Raw genomic sequence first — 19,927 nt, forward strand, 5'->3', positions numbered from 1 at the left:
AATGAAATTTTCATTTTATTTAACTTTAATTAGCTTAAAACTAAATAGCTACATGCAGCTAGTGGCTACTGTACCAGACAGCACAGTTTCGGATCATCTCTAGGACTTAGTTTTCTAGCCTTTCAAAAGAAAGAATGTGAACCAAACCATACCCACTAGGAATTAACCGTTATCACGATCTGTTGCACCAGACGGTGGAGGAAAAGCAAGTATTTCCAACTTGCAGCACTGATTTAAAAGTATATCAGTATAAACATAAAAATGAATATCATCACTGACTACATGGGCTTCAAAACCTGGACTATAATTACAAAGAAAAACCTGGGCTTTCATAAGCAAAGTAAACGATGGCTATCAAAGGCTGAGGTCAAATCGAAGAGCAAATATATTGAAAGGAAAAAGTAACACTTTCAGAAAGCCAACCAAGTGCTAGGCACTTTGATAAGCATTTGAACATATACTGTCTTAATTCTCGTCAACTCTACGAGAGCGGTAACAGCAGCCATAGCTTTCGTTTTTCTGCACCCATTTTTTTTTCTATTGTGTTTTAAGTCAAAGTTTACAATTCAAGTCAGCTTCTCATACAAAAACTTATACACACACTGTTATGTGACCCTAGTTGCTCTCCCTATGTGACAGCACACTCCTCCTCCCCACCCTGTCCATTCAACCAGCTCCTGTCCCCCTCTGCCTTCTCACCTCGCCTCCAGACAGGAGCTGCCCACATAGTCTCACGTGACTACTCGAGCTAAGAAGCACAATCCTCATCAGTATCATTTTAAGTCTTATAGTCCAGTCTAATCTTTATCTGAAGAGCTGGCTTCAGGAATGCTTTTAGTTTTGGGCTAACAGAGTTGGGGGGCCATGTCCTCTGGGGTCCCTCCAGTCTCAGCCAGATCATTAAGTCTGGTCTTTTTACTAGACTCTGAGGTCTGCATCCCACTTTTCTCCCGCTCCATGTGGGATTCTCTGTTATGTTCCCTGTCAGGGCAGTCATTGATGGTAGCCAGGCACCATCTAGTTCTTCTGGTCTCAGGCTGATAGTAGCCATAGTTTTAAGATGTGAAAACTAAAAGCTCACATCTTTTAGACCTGACTCATCTGAGGTCAAACAGCTAAGAAGTGGCAACGCCAGCTCTATCCATGTTACTTTTAGTATACCATTCTCTCTCTGTGATTAAAATTCTTAGTTTATCTGGTTTAATATTCTCACATTTTACTTTGTAAATGAAACGAACAAAAAAGATGAACATAGTGAATTCAAGTTCACTACACCGTAAGTTCCTGTATGGAGAGTGGTTCATTAATCTGCTATCTATATCCCTTATAACGCCTCCCACACAGTAGCTACACAACAAAGAAATATTTGTTGGATTGAGTGTAAGAACATTAAATCCTCGACGCTTAAAAAAGTAATGTCAGAATCTTAAAACTACCTTAAATTGTTAATAGTGTGATATGGACATGGGCCAGAGAGCTAAGTAAACATGACTATTATAAAACAAGATCTTTCTGGTACCTTGATATGTTTTACACCACAGCTGACAAGTTTATTTGGCAGGTACAAATCCCAAGAAATATCAAATATCTGTAAACAAATCAAATTTTTAGTTAAAATACTTGTTTCAGAATCATGTTAATATCATACCCAAAAGACCAAACAGCCCAAACCCCTAACTATTTGTGATGGTTAATGTTGTGTCGACTTGGCTGGGCCATGATTCTCAGTGGTTTGCAGTAACATAATGATGTAATTTGGCAGCTACATAATGATATAATTTGGCAGTTACGTTATGATATAGTTATCCTCCATTTTGTGATTTGATGTAATTATCCTCCATTTTGTGATCTGATGTAAGGGAGTTTCCTTGGGGGTGTGGCCTGTATCCAATATATATAAGGATGCACTGGCAAAGCTTTCCCTTGCTCTGTACTTGTACCCAGCTAGTCATCATCTGGCCTCTGCTTCTTGGCACTTGAGCCAGTGGCCTACCATATTGCCTACCCATCTTGGGATTCATCAGCCTCCAGAGCCTGTGGGCCAGTGACCTGCCGTCTGACCTGCCAATCTTGGGTTTTTCAGCCCCTGCAGCGACATGAGTCAAGAGAAGCCTCCAGACTGATACTTAACCCACAGACTTGGGACTTGCCAGCTTCTTCATCCAGGTGAGTCATTTCATTGAGATAAATCTCTCTGTGTCTACATATGGATAGATAGATATACACTTCACTGGTTTTGCTTCTCTAGAGAGCCCAGCCTGAGAGACTATCCTAATAAAATAAACCAGCTGCTGCCAAGTCAATTTTGACTCATGGTGACCCCAGGTATATCAGCCTAAAATGTGTTCCCTAGGGTTTTTTTTCAAAAGTAGTTTCTTTCAAAAGTTGATCTCCAGGACTTTCTTCTGAGGTGCCTCTGAGTGGATTCAAATCTCCAACCTTTTGGTTAGCAGCACAGCATACTAACTATTTGTACCACCCAGGAACTCTCAATAAACAACAATCCAAATCTCACATTTCAAAATTTTATGAAAAAATAAATACATAAATGCTAAAGAACAAAAACTATTTCTCAATTTTTATAAACTGTATGAAACAACTTGTAGAGCGAAAATTAACATCTCTATTTTTAATTAAAAAAAAAAAAAAAAAACTTGGACCACAGATAGTAAGACCCAAGGCATAAGGGAAGGACCCTGGTGGCAGTAGGGTTAAGGGCTTGGCTGCTAACCAAAAGATCGGCAGTTTGAATCCACCAGATGCTCCGTGGTAGAAAGACGTGGCAGTCTGCTTCCACAAAGATTTACAGCCTTGGAAACCCCATGGGGCAGTTCAACTCTGTCCTATGGGTCGCCATGAGTCAGAATCAACTCGACGGCAGTGGGAGGACATAAGGCAGGTGCCTACACAATTTCCAGAGTGGAGAGATTCTGAATGGAACATACACTTACACTTATACAGTTAGAAATAACAGAAAAAAAAAATTTTTTTTTCTTTTATTATAGGGTACGTTTTTACAGCTATCACACAGAATTTCTTATACAAAGAATATAAATATGTATTTTACAGTAAATTTTTTTTTTTTAGCTTCCTTACTGTTCACTTGGGTGAAACAAAATTAGCTTAAATTTAAATTTTGGAGACTCTCAGGCTTCTTTTCTAAGATTCCATAAATTCTAAATACACACAAATCATTTTATTACACAAGCAAAAACCCAGATGAAAGAAAATATGCATTAGAAACATGTAATTTAATAATAAATAAAAGAAAATTTAACTTTTGAAAAGTAATTCATTTATTCTTCTAACTGGTAGTCTTAACTGTATTTCTCTGACACCTGCATATTAACCTAAGAGTTAATCCCCAGGGATAATGAAGAAAGACGACATCTTGGAAATTAATTTGAACAACTCACTATAATACAGATTATATGAAAATAGATCAATGTGACTTTAAAATACTAACCATAAAAATACTTTTTAAAATTGTATTGACAGTATCATTTTTCATAATAATTGGCCTATTTACTAAATCAAAAATTCTAATGTGTGAAACACTTTGAACTAAGTAAGTCAGAATATACAGCTATAAAAATAAATATAGCTAACACTTTAATATGCATTTAAACTATGGGTGTGAGTGTGTCGTAGGCCCCTTTGAGAATCTGCTGAAAAGTCAGTTTGTTCTCCAAAATGCAAATATACACAAAATTTTCTATACAATTTTTAGAGATTCATATAGTCCCCCTAAAATAGAATCATTAACTATGCCTCCTGTGCTGGATCAGGTTAGCAATATATTACCCAAAAATAATTAGACATTTATTTTAAGAGTTGATGATAAAATTTTTTATCAGCATTTATAAAAATTGCATAACATTTTATTTAAAAATCTGACTACAAAGTATTCTTTACATTAATTTTATACTACTTAGGGTAAGAAATCTATTTTTAACTAGTCTTCAAATTTAAAAGTTTTGCCCTAACATTACTGAGCCATGTTTTTGAGTACTATGATACATATGCATTCTAAAATTTTATGGGTATTTACAATTGTACTTGAAGTTTTTAAATTACATAGAACCTGTATGCTAATAACAAAACACAGAAGAATAAAATCCCCTGACTCTTTTCTGGCCCTTTCCCACCCTGTACCCATTAGAACTCCAAAGGGGAATACTTACTCTATCTGTGTGACCAGGAGCCATAGATAACATTTTCCCCCTTTTCCAATCCCAAACACAAACTGCATTCTTTGAATCGAGTCCAACTGAAACCAAGCGCTGAATTACGTCCAAGGAGTCAAGGAAGAATAAAAAGGCAAACAAAGAAAAGAAGAACCATATTACAAATAACAAGAAAAGTCTGCTCATGGGTTTTATAAACACTGAAGCTTACACAACTATATTTTATAGACCTCATAAAGAAAGGCTAGATGTATTTCATCTTGTTAATATTTGCACGTACGTGTAGTTCTTCACATTAAGAAACAAAGACTTCCATTTCTAACAGTAGGACTGACAGATACCATGAACATCTCTCCTTCCAAAAACTAAAAATGCTACATAAAATGTGAAAACATCTTTTTAAATTCACCCTGAGATGGCAAGAAATTAAGAAATCTGAGAACAAAAATAAAGTGATTTCCATTAAGAATCCTGGAAAGTAAGAAAGCTCCTACACCTACTTTACCCTAGAGGTATCACCTGAATCCTGGTAATCCCGATTTTTGTTCTGCAGGCTGAACAGGAATACGAGATAAAGTATGGAGCCTGCCCAAGGTGAGGATTTGAATTGTACACCTCTGACTAAAGCAATGGCTCCCTGAGAGTAAGGGAAAACAAAAAGTAATCTCCTTTTAAAGAAGGGGCAGCAATAAATAAAGGGGGAGAAAAACCTCTCCTGAAAATTTGTAACCACAGGCAGCCTTCGCATGGTTTTATGATCTAAATTCACTTAACCGTGAATCTCTCAAGTGGAAAGTTTGATTGAGAGTGGCCCTAAGGGTCGGTAGTGCCTACAAGCATCTTCCATGCTCTAACATAGGCAAATGTAAATCTTCAGTGGAAAACTGCAACTTCGATTCAGGCTTCAAAAAGAATTCCTGTAAGTAGCAATTATAAAACAAGCTTAAAATATAAACCAAAAATAAACAAATGAAAAAAACTCACAAACACAAGGAAATATGGGATCATGAGTGAGAATCAACAAGTCACAACAAACAGCAATTTCAGCCCTTCAAAAAAACATCAGACACTGGAATTACCAGATAACATAAAATAAGTTGAATGTGAACAGAGAAATAAAAGGGTTCAAAATACCTGTTTAGGAACATATAAGTAAAGAATGAGACTATAAAAAGTATCTAACAGAATTGAAAAGAAGCAGCAAACAGAACTTCTAAAACTGAAAAATGAAATTAAAAACTCAATAGTTAAGTAGCAGATTAGACGGAGATGAAGAGACAGAGAAAAGGAGAGACAGTAAGATGGAAAATATAAGAGAAGTTAGGAAACATGAAAGACAGACTTCTAGCCATGAATGAGTATCAGAGTATGAACTTGGCCTCCTGTTTTAAACAACCTGAATGAACCAAATTTTTCAGACATTGGTAACAGGAAGCTAAGCACTATGAACCGTGAGGCGGGGAAACAAACAAGGTGAGTTCTACAGTTGCCTTAAAAAAAAAAAGGAAAGAACCATTGCCATCTAGTCAATTCCGACTCACAGCGACCCTATTGCCTTAGCTTTGTCTAAGAGGTAATTTAGGACTACATCACAGTAAGGTGAAACTCCAATGAAGCCCGGCAGTCTTGCTGATTTTAGAAGACCAGACAGAGCCTGGAATTCAGCGAGGCCAAGATGCTTAGAATGTGTAGAGCAGAGTACTGAAGAGAAGAAACGAATGCAAAGCAGGAGCTGCACACAACCTGTTTATGGGTTCCCTCTCCCCCTGAATACACAGGATGAAAGACATGAGGCCACAGGAACAACAAATTCATGAAAAAGAACAATCACTGGGAACTAAAGTCAAACAATTCCCAGAGATCACAAAGATCAAGGAATTACTCAAATTCTCAATAGCTTGAGTAAACATATCTCTCTGAATTCACTGGGTATTCAGTAGAGATACCAGAATGGTCATACCTTAGCAGTGAAGCTAAACCAGCCCGAAAAGGGAAAGCTAGTCTAGTTCTTCACCAAAACATAAAAGCAAGCTTTCATGCAGATGAAACTCATCAGCAAGTAACTAAACTACCTGCAGAACAATGTCCAAAATGTCTTAAAAGGATACAACAAATCCAGCATTCAAAATGTAACATGCACAATGTTCAGCAGCTAATAAAAAAACTACTGAACATGTGAAGAAGTAGAAAAACATGACCAAAACCCAGAAGAAATATCAATCAATAGAAACAGAACCAACAATGACAGAGGTGATTATCAGGAGACATTAGCTGTTAAAATGGAAATCTTCAATATACTCGAAATTATTTTAAAACAAACATGAACAGAATAAAAACAGAAATGGAAGATACAAAAAAGAACATGTAGAACTTGTAAAAATAAACATTATAATATCTGAAATGAAAATTCACTCCAAAGGATTAATAGCAGCTTAGAAAATGCAAAAAAGACAAATGAACCTAAAGATACAGCAACAGGAACTATTCGAAATAAAACACAGAAAGAAAAACTAAAGCAGAATTAACAAAGTTTCAGAGACCCTTCAGAAAATGTCAAGTGGTCTAACATAGGTAACTGGGGCTCCAAAAGAAGAGGAAAGATGAAGGAAAAAAGTTAATGCACTTTTAAATAACTCAAGGGTTAAAGAATAAATCACAAAAATGTAAGAAAATTCTTTGAGCTAAAAGACACAAAAACAAAAAAAATTGTGACATGCACCTGAAACAATGCTTGGAGGAAAATTCACACCTTTTAACAATAGAAAAGTCTAAACCACAATGAGGTAACACTTCACACCCACTAGGATGGCTGGTGCCTCCCTCACCTCCTGGTGAGAAATGTGGAGAAACTGGAACTCTTGTGTATTACTAGTGGGAATATAAAATGATGCAGTTACCATGGAAAAGAGTTTGGCAGGTCCTCAAATATTCTGCTTCTAGATAGTACAATCAGAGTGCTCCTTAGAAGCAAGGATGGCGAGACTATATCTCACATACTTTGGACATTTTATTGGGAGGGATCAGTCTCTGGAGAAGGATATCATGCTTGGTAAATAAAGTAGTGGACCAGCGAAAAAGAGGAAGACTCTCAACGAGATGGGTTGACACAGTGGCTGCAACAATGGGTTCAAGCACAACAACGATTATGAGGACGGCACAGGACTGGGCAGTGTTTCATTCTGTTGCTGCACACAGGGTCACTATCAGTCGGAAATAGACTCGATGGCACCTAACAACAACACTTCTAGATATAAACGCAAAAGGACTGAAAACAGAGACTCAGGTATTTCTACTACAACGTTCACAGCAGCATTATACACCACAGCCAAAAGGTGGAAATAACCCAACTGTCATCCACAGATGAATATATGAATAAAATGTGTGACATACATAGCAATGCAATATTATTCAGTCATAAAAGAGAAAGAAGTTGTGATATATGCTACCTCATGCTGAGTGAAATAATCCAGACAAAACACCAAATGCTATACAATTCCCCTTACATGATATATCTAGAATAGGCAAACTCATAGAGACAGAAAGGAGATTAGAAGCTATCTGGATCTCTTGGGGCAGGAAGGAAGTGGGAGCTACTTATTAATAGGTACAAAGTTTCTGTTTGGGATGATAAAAAAATTTCAGGAAGTAGATAACAATGACAGTTAAACAACACCGTGAATGTACTTAGTGCCACTGAATTGTATTAAAATAGTAAATTTGATGTTATATTTCAGTAGAAAGGAAGGAGCAATAGCAATCTATACACATTCTTTCCAAAATAGAGGAGGGGGAACACTTTCCAACTCATTTTACGAATCTATTATTACCCTGATACCTACACTATAAACATCCATTATAAGAAAACTGCAGGTTAATACCTCTCATGAGTATAATGCAAAATTCTTTAACAAAATGTTGGCAAATCAAAGCCAGAAATATATAAAAAGGATAATATACAATGACTAAAGTACACTATCACCTTGAAGGGTTTATCCCAAAAATGCAAGGTTGGTTTAACATTTGAAAAAAAAAAAGCAATGCAATTTACCACAGAAACAGCACAAAGGAGGAAAACTGTATGATCAGCTCAATAAATACAGAAACGGTATCTGACAAAATTCAACATTCATTCATGGAAAGACCCTCAGCAAACCAGAAACAAGAATGAACTTCCTCGACCCAATAAAGGATATCTATGAAAAACCTACAGTCAACATCTTATTTAAGGATGAAAGGCTGAATGTTTTCCCCGAGGTGTGAAATGAGGCAAAAATATTCCCTACAACATTTCTATTAAACATTGCACTGGAGGTCCTAGTCATGATAAGAAAAGAAGCAAAAGACATAGAGACTAGAAAAGAAGTAAAACTGTCTTTATTCACAGATGCCATGATCATATATACAGAGAATTTTAAGAAACCCATAAAAAAGTAGCACTAGTAAGTGAGTTTACCAAGGTCACAGACTACAAGTTCACTTTATAAAATCCAATTATATTTTTAAATGTTAGAAAGAAACAACTAAAAAATAAAATTTAAAAATATCACAAACCATGAAATATTTAGGGATAAAGTGAACAAAATACGTTAAGGCCCGTTCAAGTAAAATTTTCAAACACAGGTGAGAGAAATTGAAGATCTAAATGAATAGAAACACATCACACACATGGATTTGATGCCTCAATATTGTGCAGATGTCAATTCTTTCCAAATTGATCTATAGACTCAATGCAACCCAATTCAAACTCCCAGCAGACTATTTTAAGGAAATTGAGAAGCTGATTTTCATAAAAATTCAAAGCAGCTAAAATTGCCAAAACAGTTTTGGGGATAAAAAGAACAAACTTTGAGGACTTACATGACTTGATTTCAAGATCTCCTATGAAGCTACAATAATGAAAATTGCGTGGTACCGGCGTAAGGACAAAAACAGAGAAGGGAAGAGAACACAGAATACAGAAATCGACCTGCACATTATATGATACCTTGATTTCTGGACAATGTTCTCCAAGTAATTCAATACAGCAAGAACAATCATTTCAACAAACTCAATAAATATAAAGAGAACAAAAGAACTTTAACCCTTACATAAAATACACACAAAAATTAACTTCAAGCACAGTATAATCTTAAATCTAAAAGATAAGCCTTTAAAACTTCGAGAAGCAAAGGGAAAAAAATCTTTGCAACCTTGTTTTAGGCAAAAAATTCTTATACGAGACACAGAGAGAACAAACCATGAAGGAAAAGCTTATAAATTAGAGTTCATTACAATTAAAATTTCTGCTCTTCAAAGCACACCAAGGAAAAAAAAAAAAGGCAACTCAAAAACTTAGAGAAGATATTTGCTATACACATATCTGATAAAGGACTCAAAATTGGAAAATATAAAGAACACTTGCAATTTATTAATACAAAGACAAACATCCCAATTTAATACTGTTGTTGCCATCGAGTCGGTTATGATTTATAGCGACCATATGTACAACAGGAGAAAACACTAACCAGTCCTGCACCATCCTCAAAATCGTTGCTATGTTTGAGTTTATTGTTGCAGCCACTGTGTCAATCCATTTCGTTTAGAGTTTTCCTATTTTTTGCTGACCCTCTACTTTATTAAGCATGGTGTCCTTCTCCAGGGACTGGTCCTGATAACATGTCCAAAGTAGTTGTTGTTGTTAGGTGCCGTCGAGTCGGTTCCGACTCATAGCGACCATATAAGCACAACAGAACGAAACACTGCCCGGTCCTGTGCCATCCTTACACTCGTTGCTATGCTTGAGCCCATTGTTGCAGCCACTGTGTCAATCCATCTTGTTGAGGGCGTTCCTCTTTTCCGCTGACCCTCTACTTTGCCAAGCATGATGTCCTATTGCACAGACTGATCCCTCCTGACAACATGTCCAAAGTATGTTAAGACACAGTCTCGCCATCCTTGCGTCTAAGGAGCATTCTGGTTGTACTTCTTCCAAGACAGATTTATTCATTCTTCTGGCAGTCCATGGTATATTCAATATTCTTCGCCAACACCACAATTCAAAGGCGTCAATTTTCTTCAGCCTTCGTTATTCATTGTCCAGCTTTCACATGCACATGATGCAATTGAAAATACCATGGCTTGGGTCAGGCGCACCTTAGTCTTCAGGGTGACATCTTTGCTCTTCAACACTTTAAAGAGGTCCTTTGCGGCAGATTTGCCCAATGCAATGCGTATTTTGATTTCTTAACTGCTACTTCCATGGCTGTTGATTGTGGATCCAAGTAAAATGAAATCCTTGACAACTTCAATCTTTTCTCCATTTATCATGAAGTTGCTCACTGGTCCATTTGTGAGGATTTTTGTTTTCTTTATGTTGAGGTGTAACGCATACTGAAGGCTGTGGTCTTTGATCTTCATTAGTAAGTGCTTCAAGTCCTCTTCACTTTCAGCAAGCAAGGTTGTGTCATCTGCATAATGCAGGTTGTTAATGAGTCTTCCTCCAATCCTGATGCCCCGTTCTTCTTCATATAGTCCAGCTTCTCGGATTATCTGTTCAGCATACAGATTAAATAGGTAGGGTGAAAGAATACAACCCTGATGCACACCTTTCCTAACTTTAAACCAATCAGTATCCCCTTGTTCTGTGTGAACAACTGCCTCTTGATCTATGTAAAGATTCCTCATAAGCACAATTAAGTGTTCTGGAATTCCCATTCTTTGCAGTGTTATCCATAGTTTGTTATGATCCACACAGTCGAATGCCTTTGCATAGTCAATAAAACACAGGTAAACATCTTTCTGGTATTCTCTGCTTTCAGCCAGGATCCAGCTGACATCAGCAATGATATCCCTGGTTCCACGTCATCTTCTGAAACCGGTCTGAATTTCTGGCAGTTCCCTGTCAATATACTGCTGCAGCCACTTTTGCATGATCTTCAGCAAAATCTTGCTTGTGTGTGATATTAATGATATTGTTCTATAATTTCCACATTCAGTTGGATCACCTTTCTTGGGAATAGGCATAAATATGGATCTCTTCCAGTCAGTTGGCCAGGAAGCTGTCTTCCATATTTCTTGGCATAGACGAGTGAGCACCTCCAGCGCTGCATCTGTTTGTTGAAACATCTCAATTGATATTCCATCAATTCTTGGAGCCTTGTTTTTCGCCAATGCCTTCAGAGCAGCTTGGGCTTCTTCCTTCAGTACCCTTGGTTCCTGATCATATGCCACCTCTTGAAATGGCTGAATATCGACTAAGTCTTTTTGGTATAATGACTCTGTGTATTCCTTCCATCTTCTTTGGATGCTTCCTGTGTCATTTAATATTTTCCCTATAGAATCCCTCACTATTGCAACTCGAAGCTTGAATTTTTTCTTCAGTTCTTTCAGCTTGAGAAACGCCGAGCGTGTTCTTCCCTTTTGGTTTTCCATCTCCAGCTCTTTGCACATGTCATTATAATACTTGACTTTGTCTTCTCGAGAGGCCCTTTGAAATCTTCTGTTCAGTTCTTTTACTTCATCAATTCTTCCTTTTGCTTTAGAAGCTCGACGCTCAAGAGCAAGTTTCAGAGTCTCCTCTGACATCCATCTTGGTCTTTTCTTTCTTTCCTGTCTTTTCAGTGACCTCTTGCTTTCTTCATGGATGACGTCCTTGATGTCATTCCACAACTTGTCCGGTCTTCGGTCACTAGTGTTCAATGCGTCAAATCTATTCTTCAGATGGTCTCTAAATTCAGGTGGGATATACTCAAGGTCGTATTTTGGCTCTCATGGACTTGCTCTGATTTTCTTCAGTTTCAGCTTGAACTTGCATATGAGCAATTGATGGTCTGTTCCACAGTCAGCCCCTCACCTTAATGATGATATTGAGCTTTTCCATTGTCTCCTTCCACCGAGGTAGTCGATTTGATTTTTGTGTGTTCCATCTGGCGAGGTCCATGTGTATAGTCGCCATTTATGTTGGTGAAAGAAGGTATTTGCAACTAAGAAGTCACTGGTCTTGCAAAATTCTATCATTCGATCTCCGGCATTGTTTCTATCACCAAGGCCATGATTCCCAACTACTGATCCTTCTCCTTTGTTTCCAACTTTCGCATTCCAATTGCCAGTAATTATCAATGCATCTGGATTGCATATTCGATCAATTTCAGAGTTCAGCAGCTGATAAAAATCTTCTATTTCTTCATCTTTGGCCCTACTGGTTGGTGCATAAATTTGAATAACATTTGTATTAACTGGTCTTCCTTGTAGGCATAAGGATATTATCCTATCACTGACAGCATTGTACTTCAGGATAAATCTTGAAACATTCTTTTTGACGATGAATGCAACACCATTCCTCTTCGAGTTGTCATTCCCAGCATAGTAGACTCTATGATTGTCCAATTCAAAATGGCCAATACCAGTCCATTTCAGCTCACTAATGCCTAGGATATCGATGTTTATGCATTCCATTTCATTTTTGATGATTTCCAATTTTCCTAGATTCATACTTCGTACATTCCAGGTTCCGATTATTAATGGATGTTTGCAGCTGTTTCTTCTCATTTTGAGTCGTGCCACGTCAGCAAATGAAGGTCCTGAAAGCTTTACTCCATCCATGTCATTAAGGTCGACTCTACTTTGAGGAGGTAGCTCTTCCCCAGTCATCTTTTGAGTGCCTTCCAACCTGGGGGGCTCATCTTCCAGCACTATATCAGACAATGTTCTGCTGTTATTCATAAAGTTTTCACTGGCTAATGCTTCTCAGAAGTTGACTGCCGGGTCCTTCTTCCTAGTCTGTCTTAGCCTGGAAACTCAGCTGAAACCTGTCCTCCATGGGTGACCCTGCTGGTATCTGAATACCGGTGGCATAGCTTCCAGCATCACAGCAACACACGAGCCCCCACAGTACGACAAACTGACAGACACGTGGTACAAAGTACATGAGATAAAGTTTTGCCACTCTTGATTCTAAGGAGTATTCCGGCTGTACTTCTTCCGAGACAGATTTGTTCATTCTTCTGGCAGTTCAGTGTATGTTCAATATTCTTTGCCAACACCATAATTCAAAGGCATCAGTTCTTCTATATTCTTTATTCATTGTCCAGCTTTCACATGCATATGATTGTTACTGAGAACACCATGGCTTGGGTCAGTCCCAAAGTGATATCTTTGCTTTTTAACACTTTAAAGAGGTCTTTTGCAGCAGATTTGCCCAATGCAAACATCGTTTGAATTCTTGACTGCTGCTTCCATGGGTGTTGATTGTGGAACCAAGTAAAAGGAAATCCTTGATAACTTCAAAATTTTCTCCATTTATCATGATGTTGTATGTTGGTTCAGGAGTGAGGATTTTTGTTTTCTTTATGTTGAGATGTAATCCACACTGAAGGGTATAGTCTTTGATCTTCATCAGTAAGTGCTTTTAAGTCATCTTCACTTTCAGCAAGCAAGGTTGTGTCATCTACACATAGCAGTTTGTTAATGCATCTTCCTCCAATCCTGATGCAAAGTTTATAGTCCAGCTTCTGGGATTATTCATTCAGCATATGGATTGTATAAGTATGCTGAAAGGATACAACCCCAACGCACATCCTTCCTGACTTTAAACCATGCAGTATTCCCTTGTTCTGTTCGAACGACTGTGTCTTGGTCTATATACAGGTTCTTCATGAGCACAATTAAGTGTTCTGGAATTCCTATCCTTTGCAATATTATTCATAATTTGTTATGATCCACACAGTTGAATGCCTTTGCATAGTCAATAAAACACAGGAAACATCTTTCTGGTATTCTCTGCTTTCAGCCAAGATTCATCTGACATCAGCAATGAAACCCTCTGTTCCATGTCCTCTTCTTGAAACCAGCTTGAATTTCTTGCAGTTCCCTGTTGATGCACTTCTGCAACTGTTTTGGAATTATCTTCAGCAAAATTTTACTTGTGTGTAATACTAATGATATTGTTCGATAATATCTGCATTTTGTTGGATCACTTTTCTTTGGAATGGGCACAAATATGGACCTCTTCCAGTCATTTGACCAGGTAGCTGGCTTCCAAATTTCTTAGAATAGACGAGTGAGCGCTTCCAGCATTGCATCTGCCTGTTGAAACATGTCAATCGGTACTTTGCCAATTCCTGGAGCCTTGTTTTTCGCCAATGCCTTCAGTGCAGCTTGGACTTTTCCCCTCAATACCACTGGTTCTCCTGAAATGGTTGCACGTTGAGCAATTCTTTTTGGCACGGTGACTCTGTATTCCTTCTATCTTCCTTTGATGCTTCCTGCATCATTTCAGTATTTTGCATCGTTTCAGTATTTTGCCCATAGACTCCTTTAATATTGCAACTTGAGGCTTGAATGTTTTCTTTAGTTCTTCAGCTTGAGAAATGCTGAGCGTGTTCTTCCCTTTTGGTTTTCTATCTCCAGGTCTTTACACGTATCATTATAATACCTTGTCTTCTCAAGCCTACCTCTGAAATCTTCTGTTCAGCTCTTTGACTTCATCATTTCTTCTGTTTGCTTTAGCTACCCTACATTCAGCAGCAAGTTTCAGAGTCTCTTCTGACATCCATTTTGGTCTTTTCTTTCTTTCTTGACTTTTTAATGACCTTTTGCTTTCTTCAGGTATGATGTCCTTGATGTCATACCACTACATGTCTCGTCTTTGGTCATTAGTGTTCAATGCATCAAATCTATTATTGAGATGGTCTCTCAATTCAGTTGGGATATTCTCAAGGTGGTACTTTAGCTCTCATGGACTTGTTTTTATTTTCTTCAGCTTCAACTTGAACTTGCATATGAGCAACTGGTGGTCTGTTCCACAGGTGCCCCCTGGTCTTGTTCTGACTAAAATTAAAAAGACTGACAACATCAAGTGATGGTGCAAACAGAGAACAACTAGAAATCTCATGTATTGCAGGCAGGAATGGAAAATGGTATGGTTGCTTTGGAAAACAGTTTGGCAATTCCTTGTAAAATTAAACATACACTTACCATAGAGCTCAACAGTTCTACTACTAGGTATTTACCCAAAAGAAATGGAAACATACATTCACCAAAGACTTGTCCACAAATGTCACAGAAGCTTTATTCATAATCACCCAAATCTGTAAACAATCAAGCATCCACCAACAAGTGAATGGATAAACAGATTGTAGAATATATCCATAAAATGGAGAAATATTAGCAATGAAAAGGAACAAACAACTGATACATGCAACGACATGGAAATACATAAATAAAATCATGCTGGGTGAAAAAAGCCAAACCAAAAAACAACTACATATTGTTTCAGTACATTTATATGAAACCCTAAAAAAGACTAATCTATGTTGACAGCAAGTATATCAGTGATAGCCGGTGGTTGGGGCTGAAGTGGGTGATTAATGACTGGAAAGGTGTTCAGGAAAACCTTTTGCAAGTATGGAAATGTTACCGATATTGATTTTGGTAGTAGTTATCAGTGTACTCATTTGTCAAAATTCTTTTAAATGCATGTTCAAGATGCGTACATTTTATTGTATGTAAATTATACCTCAGTGCCCTCACCATGATAAACGGATAAAATACTGAAGCTGTCAAAGATTTCATTTTACTCAGATTCACAACCAATACCCATGGAAGCAGCAGTTAAGAATTCAAATGACGTATTTACATTAAAAAAAACCTCCTTAAAGTGTTAAAGAGCAAAGATGTCACCTTGAGGACTATGGAGCACCTGACCCCAGCCATGGTATTTTCCAGTCACCTCACACGCATGCGAAAGCTGGACAGTGAATAATGAAGACCGAAGAACTGTTGTCTTTGAATTATGGTGTTGGCGAAGAATACTGAATGTACCATGGACTGCCAGAGGAAAGAACAAATTTGTCTTAGAAGCACAGCCAGAATGCACATTAGAAGCAAGGATGGTGAGACTTCATCTCATGTACTTTAGACATGTTATCAGGAGGGAACAGTCCCTGGAAAAGGACATCATGCTTGGTAAAGTAGAGGGTCAGTGAAAAAGAGGAAGACCTTCAATGTGATAAACTGACACAGTGGCTGCAACAATGGACTCAAATATAGTAATGATTTCTGAAGATTGTGCAGGTGTGGGCAGTGTTTTGTTTCATTGTACACACGGTTGCTACGAGTCGGAACCTACTCAACAGCACCTAACAGCAACAACATAAGGAGACCTGGTGACACAGTGATTAAGTGCTCTCGGCTGCTAACCAAAAGGTCAGCAGTTGAAACCCACCAGCAGCTCCATGGGAGAAAGATGTGGCTGTTTGCTTTTGTAAAGATTTACAGCCTTGGAAAGCCCATGGGGCACTTCTACTCTGTCCTATAGGGTCACTATGAGCTGGAATCGATTTGATGGCAGTGTGGTTTGGTTTTGAGTATATCTCAGTAGAGTTGACTTTTTAAAAGTCTAATTGACTCTGAAAAAGAAAAACATGGAAGATGGGTTGAGAAAATTAATATATGTCTACTAAGAGATTCTGACAGCAATGACAGAATGAGGATATAATATTCTAAGAGATAATGGCTAAAAATTCACCAGAATTATCCAGACATCAATCCTCAGATACAGAATAAATGCCAAGCAGCATAAGGAAAGAAGGAAGAGATAAAGAGAAGAAAGAAGGTAAGAGGGGAGAGAGGCAAGAGAGGGAGGGAAGAACCCACACCTAGACACCCCATAGTTAAACTGCAGACCACCAAGGCAAAGAAAAAAAAAAGAGTTCCTAAAAAGGAATGGCGATTAGACTGACAGCTGACTATTCAACAATGGAAGCCAGTAAGAGGTGCAAAAAATCTGCAATTTGATAAAATAAAAGGTCAATTTGGAGTTGTATACCCAATAAAACAATCTTTCAAGAATGAAAGATAAGTAAGAGACTTACAAAAAAAGTTGAATACCATTTACCACTGACCTACTCAAAAGGGAATTCTACAGAATATATTTTAGCCAGAAGAGACTCTTCTGCTTCTCATCTCCAATTCATCAACAAACCATGTAGACCTACCTTCAAAATATTTCCAGCATCTGACTGCTTCTCACCACTTCTACCTCTCTGAACTAGATCCAATCCACCATTATTTCTCACATGCATTATTGTCACAGCCTCCAACATGGTCTTCCTGCTTCTTCTCTTGTCCCCATTTCCATCTATGGTTTATTCTCAATACAGTAGCCAGAGATATTCTTTTTAAAAAATAGGTCAGATCATGTCACTCCTTTCTCCAACATCTTCCTGCAGCAATTACATGGGGTTGGATAATTAAAAGGACTCTGTTATGGATTGAATTGTGACCCCAAAAAATATGTGTTATAAATTCTACTATACCTGTGGTATAGAACAGGATTTTCTTTGTTATGTTAATGAGGCAGTTTTAATGTAGAGTGTGTCTTAAATCAATCTCTTTTAAGATATAAAAGGGCAGAGTAAGCAAGCACAGATAAAACAGATAAGGGGAGATAAATGCCACATTCCATGAGATCTCCAAGGAACCAAGAAACTGAAGCTGAAAAGAGACAAGGACCTTCCCTCAGACCTGACAGAGAGAAACCCTTCCACTAGAGCTGGCACTCTGAATTCAGACTTCTCGCCTTCTAAACTGTGAGAAAATAAATTTCTGTTTGTTAAAGCCACCCACTTGTGGTATTTCTGTTACAGCAGCACTGGATGACTAAGACAGACTACAGGACACTAACAAGGTACACTGGTGAAAGATTTATTATCGACAAAAACAAGAGTAGAAAACATATGGTAATATCAGGGACGCCCTGAAACATCAAAGTGCAGCTCCCAGGGTCCTCTCCTAGTCAGTCACATAGCATGTGATTTACCTTTGGATAACGAACCAACAGGATATGTGTAAGATACCTCAGGAAAGCCAAGGTCCAAATTTACGGAGGGATCTTTTATATTTCACTGATGACACAGCCCAAAAGTGGCTATATAACCAGGTAAACCAGTGCAGTCCATTACTCTATGCTTTTGCATTAAACCACATAGACAAACTGGTACCAAACACCTCCAGGAAGATTTCTAACTTTAACCAGCACATCAAAAATCACTAGCTAGCTGGCCAATGGTCATCACCATGGTTCTGAAAGTCCCTAGAGAGAAGCATAGGGCCACTACAGACCAATTGCAAGTTAATCCTATCCTTACACACTTCCCAAATTACTTCATATAAAATCAAAAGTCTGTATATAATATGTACCTGCTACTTAATGCTCTAACCTCATTTCCTGCCAGTCTCTACCTAATTCACTGCTCTCCAGCCACAGCCTCCTTACCCCTCCTCAAATATTCCAGGCACACTCCTGATACTAAAGCATGTTTTCCCCAAAGCACTTACCACTATCTGTCATATTATATGCTGTGACAGTTAATGTCATGTGTCAACTTGGCTAGGCCGTGATTCTCAGTATAATCATCCCCCATTTTGTAGTCTGATGTAAGGGGAGTTTCCCTGGGAGTGTGGCCTGCATCCCACATATATGCATGCTCTGGAAAAGCTCTTTTTCTCTCAATCCTGCATCTGACTCATCATCATTTGACCTCTAGTTCTTGGGACATGAGCCAACGGCCTGACGTCTGACTTGCTGATTTTCGGGCTCATCAGCCCCTGCAAGCATGTGAGTCAGGAGAAGCCTTCATCCTGACACCTGACTCACAGATTTGGGACTTGCCAACCTCCACAACTGTGTGGGCCACTTCCTTGAAATAAATCTTTCTCTCTATATATTTATATACATATGCTTCACCAGTTTGTTCCTCTAGACAGGCCAACCTAAGACATATGCTTTATTTCTTTTTTTATGGTCTGTCTCTCCTGATTAGAGCATATGTTCTTTAATGGCAGAAATTCTTACATGGTTTGTTAACTGCCCTACTGACAGTACCCAGATTAGTATCTAATTCATGGCAAGAGTCTAATAAATATTTCCTAAATGAATGAACTACACCTACTTCTCATGTATAGGTTATCTTGTTATCTGACATTTTGCATTTACAACAATAGTAAAACACCTGCTATTTGACTATTTTGCACATTAATGACATACGTCTGGCAGTAACGAATGCTGAGGTGCGAGGCTAGAGTAATGCTGGCTGTGATGGTTAAGGTTATGTGTCAACTTGGCTAAGCCAGATTCTCAGTGGTTTGGCAGTTAAGTAATGATGTTATCTGGCAGTTATGTAATGATGTAATCATCTTCTACGCTAGATCTGATGTGGTCATCCTCCATTTTCACATAATGCCGATTTTCATATAACAACCTGATCTTTGGAAACTGACCAGGTTGATAAGTGAGCAGTAGGTGTACTGGGAAATATATCACAAATTTTAGCAAATATTGACTTTATAGAACAATAATATTAATTTATAGGGCAAAATAATGTAGTTTATATGTTAATAGGGAGGCACGCAGAGTTAAAATGCCCTGATGTCCCTGTATTATTCAGGATGGTAAAAATGTTAATTAACTTTAGACTTTGTTAGGTAAGCAAGCATCTTAATATATCTAGGAAACCCAGTAAAAGCTAGACATAGAGAAAATAATTTCTAAACTAGTAGAGGAAACAAAATGGAGTAAGAAAAAAATTTCAAAGATAGGACAAAAAGCGAGAAGTCAGAGAAACAGAAAAAGTGAGGCCGATAGAAAGCATAAAACAAGATGATAAATAAATCCGCTAATGTTCATAATATATGTGGATGGACTAAAGGCTCAAAAAGCACAGCCTGCAGATGAATTCAAAAACAAAAATCCAGCTACACAG

General features: G+C 37.9%; 1 protein-coding gene across 15 annotated transcripts in view; it reads right to left on the bottom strand.

Moving 5' to 3' along the window:
- The window catches only part of EML5 (EMAP like 5), a 170,793-nt gene that overhangs the window by 118,282 nt on the left and 32,584 nt on the right, over positions 1-19,927 (bottom strand). For 14 of the 15 annotated variants that reach the window (XR_007518849.1, XM_049897337.1, XM_049897336.1 and 11 more), the window contains exons 3-4: positions 4,185-4,283; positions 1,520-1,588 (exon numbers count right to left, since the gene is read on the bottom strand). Coding sequence is in view for 14 of the 15 variants with exons in the window: in XM_049897337.1 (XP_049753294.1) it covers positions 1,520-1,588; positions 4,185-4,283 (168 nt within the window). In the remaining variant the exon portion in view is untranslated. Of the gene's footprint in view, positions 1-1,519; positions 1,589-4,184; positions 4,284-17,161; positions 17,390-19,927 lie in introns of those variants that run through there. The other variant, XM_049897339.1, reaches the window with a different exon arrangement.

The sequence above is a fragment of the Elephas maximus genome, chromosome 10 (genome assembly GCF_024166365.1).
Source record: "Elephas maximus indicus isolate mEleMax1 chromosome 10, mEleMax1 primary haplotype, whole genome shotgun sequence".
NCBI classification, from domain to species: Eukaryota; Metazoa; Chordata; class Mammalia; order Proboscidea; family Elephantidae; genus Elephas; species Elephas maximus.